This window comes from Buceros rhinoceros, unplaced genomic scaffold (genome assembly GCF_000710305.1).
Source record: "Buceros rhinoceros silvestris isolate BGI_N320 unplaced genomic scaffold, ASM71030v1 scaffold8301, whole genome shotgun sequence".
Lineage (NCBI taxonomy): Eukaryota > Metazoa > Chordata > Aves > Bucerotiformes > Bucerotidae > Buceros > Buceros rhinoceros.
Genome location: NW_010393634.1, coordinates 44286 through 48824, shown reverse-complemented (window position 1 = coordinate 48824; position 4539 = coordinate 44286). Strand labels below are relative to the sequence as shown.

General features: G+C 38.7%; 1 protein-coding gene across 1 annotated transcript in view; it reads right to left on the bottom strand.

The window, feature by feature from the left end:
- Nucleotides 1–4539, bottom strand: part of IL16 (interleukin 16) — a 37336-nt gene that overhangs the window by 12314 nt on the left and 20483 nt on the right. Inside the window, exons 7-11 of the mRNA XM_010144921.1 lie at nucleotides 3712–3822; nucleotides 1945–2059; nucleotides 1530–1603; nucleotides 1223–1436; nucleotides 19–136 (exon numbers count right to left, since the gene is read on the bottom strand). Coding sequence (XP_010143223.1) covers nucleotides 19–136; nucleotides 1223–1436; nucleotides 1530–1603; nucleotides 1945–2059; nucleotides 3712–3822 — 632 coding nt within the window. The remainder of the gene's footprint in view (nucleotides 1–18; nucleotides 137–1222; nucleotides 1437–1529; nucleotides 1604–1944; nucleotides 2060–3711; nucleotides 3823–4539) is intronic.

Below are 4539 nucleotides of genomic sequence, written 5' to 3'. Positions count from 1 at the left end.
CGCTCTTCCTCATCCTACCTGAGTCTCCCATCCATGTGTGCCACTGAGCCTGGAGAGAGGGTGTGAATAAAAATCCCTGAAATACACTGGAAGTAAGGGATGCTGCACAACCCGATTCCAAGTCCAACACCTGGCTCTGAAAGAATTAATAATAACAAAGGGGAAAAAAAAAGGCATAAGCAGCAGTGAAAACAAGAGAGACCAAAGAAAATTGGAGAGACCATTTTTGGAATTGCCTCCAATTTAATTATTTTTCTATACAAACCAGAGCCAATGTCTTGTGTTCATGCATGTTTCACATTCAATATTAGCTGCTGCTCCTACTGCTCTTTTCTTTTTCTCTTTCTATTTTTTCCCCCCTCATGATTAAAGCGAGTGCACGCCAACATTGCTTGTGGTGTTGCAAATCCGGTTTGCAATTCATTAATGGTGTGTCACAGACTCAGTGCAATGCTTGTTGATTTTGTAAAATATCTGTTGTTACAGAAGAATTCAAATGACTTTACAAGGAGACAGAATAGAAAAAAACCCAAATTGAGGAAAAATATAACAATTAAAGATGTGCGGCTATTGTTTGCTATATAATCTCAATCCCTCTTTTTATATAATACAGTTTAAGATTTTTGTGAATTGACCCTCTTTGTTCTGGCGATCGCTCAGCTGTCACATTCTATACAGTGTGGTGGGTAAGTCATATTGTTACCTCTTAGAGACTTTGCTTTGTTCACTGATTTGATGTTCCCACATTTAAAAGTTTATTTCATTCTGCCAGTGGTCGTTAATAAATAGAAGATGATGATAGTCGGAGAGGAGGTGAAAGAACTACAAGAAGATACAGATATGTATTTTATTTCTTTTAAAACCTTTTCAAGAATGAAATGAGCTGCTTGCATAATTCTGGGTAAGAGTTGCCTAATCTGCTTAGTAATTGGCAGTTGTTGCCAAGAGGTTTGCTTTTCCATACGAAGAATATGAATGTGGCTCTAATGCTCAAGTGGAAAAAAGAGAATGATTGGCTTTTGAGGACAGATGGTGTTCAACATCCTGCCGTTGATACATAGCTGATGGCACTGACAGGCACCAAGATCTAATTTAGTGTATTGAAAAAACTTTGTTCATTAAAATAATCAGGTTAGTGAAGAAAGACTTTGAGAGAGCAAATGAACAGCCTTTTGTCAGTGAGTGCCTTGCTTGCCAGCACTGGCTTGATTTCAGCACTTACCTTTGTTAAGGGTAACTTCCATTATGACCCTGTCGTTGGGCTTTGTCGCGTTGACGGGGAACGCTGTGCTTCCTGAACTGAAAGAACTGTTTTCTTTGGTTATGCATGTGCTAGAGCTCAGTGACTGACAGAGGTGGGGTGACAGACAGCTGGAGGCAGAATGAGGCGTGCTGAAGCTTGTCCTGACTGTAAGTGTCAGAAGACCCTTTTTGGCCTACTAGAAAGAAAAGATAATGAATAAATGGGTAGAGTCCGTATGCACTTTGTGTGTCAAGACAGAAATTGTTCTGGAAGGAGAGTACGTAACCTTGAATTTTTGTAAAGCGTCATAATGTGTTAATCCATGCATGGATTCTCCATTCAGTTCCAGGATTTCATCACCTGTTTTTAATGAGAAAAGTTGTACTGTGTTACTATTCCTGTGTGGTGAAATGAGTTAGATAATACATACACATACTCAACAGCAGTCTTGCAAATGCAGTAATGGATGAAGGTGTAAAAGTCACTTATGGCTCGCTTCCACTTTACTTTTTGTATTTTTTTTTTACTATTCCTGTGTGGTGAAATGAGTTAGATAATACATACACATACTCAACAGCAGTCTTGCAAATGCAGTAACGGATGAAGGTGTAAAAGTCACTTATGGCTCGTTTCAGCTTAACTTTAGGTATTATTTTGGGGGATTCTGAAGTGGGAAAAGGGAGGGAACAGGGATTTCCCACCTTCTTGTAGCCTTCCATCAGCAGCAGCAGCTCCACCAGGAAAGATGGTTTTGACATAGATGCCTATTGGTCCATAAATGCTGTCTTTCCCTCCAACAATACTGAAGCCCAAACCCTAATTTATGGGAGAAAAACAGCGTGTGAGAGCCCACGTGAAGTTCTCATAGCGGTTCATTTGCAGTTTCTTCTTCATTCAGATGAGCAGTACTAGTCAACTGAGTAGTATAATCCATGAAAAAGTGGCCAACCACATGCCAGCAGGAAAAGCAAATGAAAATTTCGGCAGAATACTCTCATTATTTGCTTTTTGTTTGTTGCAATAAATTAATTCACTATTACAAATAGACAGGAAAATTTCTGAGTTGGTGGGTTTTTTTGGCCTTGAATCAATAATCAGCCTTGAGAGATTAATTTGGTTTTCTCATAAATTTCCTCTCCCATAAATGAGATAGATTGATAAGTTCTCATAGCGGTTCATTTGCAGTTTCTTCTTCATTCAGATGAGCAGTACTAGTCAACTGAGTAGTATAATCCATGAAAAAGTGGCCAACCACATGCCAGCAGGAAAAGCAAATGAAAATTTCGGCAGAATACTCTCATTATTTGCTTTTTGTTTGTTGCAATAAATTAATTCACTATTACAAATAGACAGGAAAATTTCTGAGTTGGTGGGTTTTTTTGGCCTTGAATCAATAATCAGCCTTGAGAGATTAATTTGGTTTTCTCATAAATTTCCTCTCCCATAAATGAGATTGATAAAAATGCCATTTAAGATCTTGATATTACTCTTAATTTCAGACACACAGATGGAGCTCTTGTGGAGATATTTCTCTCTTACCCTCTGCCAGAGTTAACGCGTGTTGTAAATTTAGGCAGATACCTCTCATCTACTTATGCTTTGCCATTCCTCCCCTTCTATAAAAGTCAAACGCTACCTGCTACCCTTAGAAGAATGTTACAAGACTAATTCACATGTATGAAGTCATGTAACATCCTGCAAATGAAAAGTGAAAGTACTGTACTGGTGACATTCTCAGAGGCTCCCAAAACACAGACCTAAAATGATCAGATTGTAAATGATGATGGAAGGTTTTGTGGAAGGTTTTCTGAGAGTCGTCTCTCAGTTTAAATTGTTTTCCGTTAAAATATTTAATATTTTATTTATAAGGTTATTAATGAGCAAATTCTGAACCTTATGCAACAAGTTCAAGAGCGATGTGTATGAATTCATAGCTTCTGTCTTCTCTTTTTAAGCACCTTCAGTGACATGACTTTTGTAGACACAGCTATCTTTTGTCTTTCTCCAGAATTTATTATGTTTTACACAAATGTTTACTGGTTTTTTTAATTGAGATCCTGTGCGTTCTTGGTAGCTCTTGTTTTCCTTCTCGACAGAAATGTCTTTATGGCTCAACTCTGACTTCGAGGAAGCTCTAAGGTTGCTGTGCTACTGCACCGTAGAGATGACACAGAGTCTGTGAATTCAAGTCTACCTCGAGTTTCCCGGAAGGGGAGCAGTGAGTGTCGGTGTTGGTGTTGCCAGCTTGATGAGGGTGAGATATTAGACCTGAAGACTGTGCTTCAGCCAAACGATGCTTCAGAAGGTTAAGAACTGAACAATAACTAATCATGCCTGGCAAAGCCTGGATAGCAATTGGCAGCCCAGAATTAGCAACTTTAACACCTGAAGTCACTTTCCTGCACTTTGCAGATTGTGTTTGTAAAATGAGGTAAACCTATATGGTAAAACAGCAGAGCCAGTCTTACCTTCCCTTGTCCTTTCATCAGTACGATGTTTGAGATTACTGAAGCCTGTGAGCCACAGGGTGTGTGCACTAGGTGTGCTGTACTTAGTGATCTAGATGGCCTTGAAATTGCCTGTGAACATAAAAAAAGTATATATGTAATTTTAATGCAGAACAAGAAATTCTCGGGTATCCATTAAGACAACTTACTTATTAAAATTTTCTTCCTTATAACTGATGGTCCTAAACTTAAAAAAAAAATCAAATCTCTCTGATTTTCAGAAGCCATTTGTTATTCAGACAATCACTTTTTACTAAAATTGTTCTGTAGTGTCTAAACTAAAGCAAAACTAGAATGTTGGCCCTTGAAGTGGTGCAATGGTGTAGAAAGATATGTGTGTGCTCTCACTTGATTCCCATTTAGGTGTCACAAAAAATTATCATATTTGCCTCTAAGAGCTGAACAAAGAAACAAGAAATTCTAACTTCTTTGGGACAAACAGAACCTGTTTTCAGTGATTCCCCCCAAATATGAATTGGTCCCCATAAAAGTTCTTCAGGCTGTGTACTACCCTGCACTGCCTCTGAAAGCCACCCCATGGGTGTCTTTCTACTGCGGAAAGAGGTGAAGCACATCCCTTTTCTTCAAAACCAAGGTAAGCAATTTCTCAGATTTTCTCCTCCCTCCACCCACAGATAGTGGATTTCTAAACTCCAGCCCCTGAGATTTGACCCATTTGAGGAAGCGTTTAATGAAAATCTCCTATTTGAATACAGAATTGGGTGTTACAAACTAATGTAAGTACTGACAAAAGTCGTTACCTAAACGTAACTGGGCATGAAGTTCAGC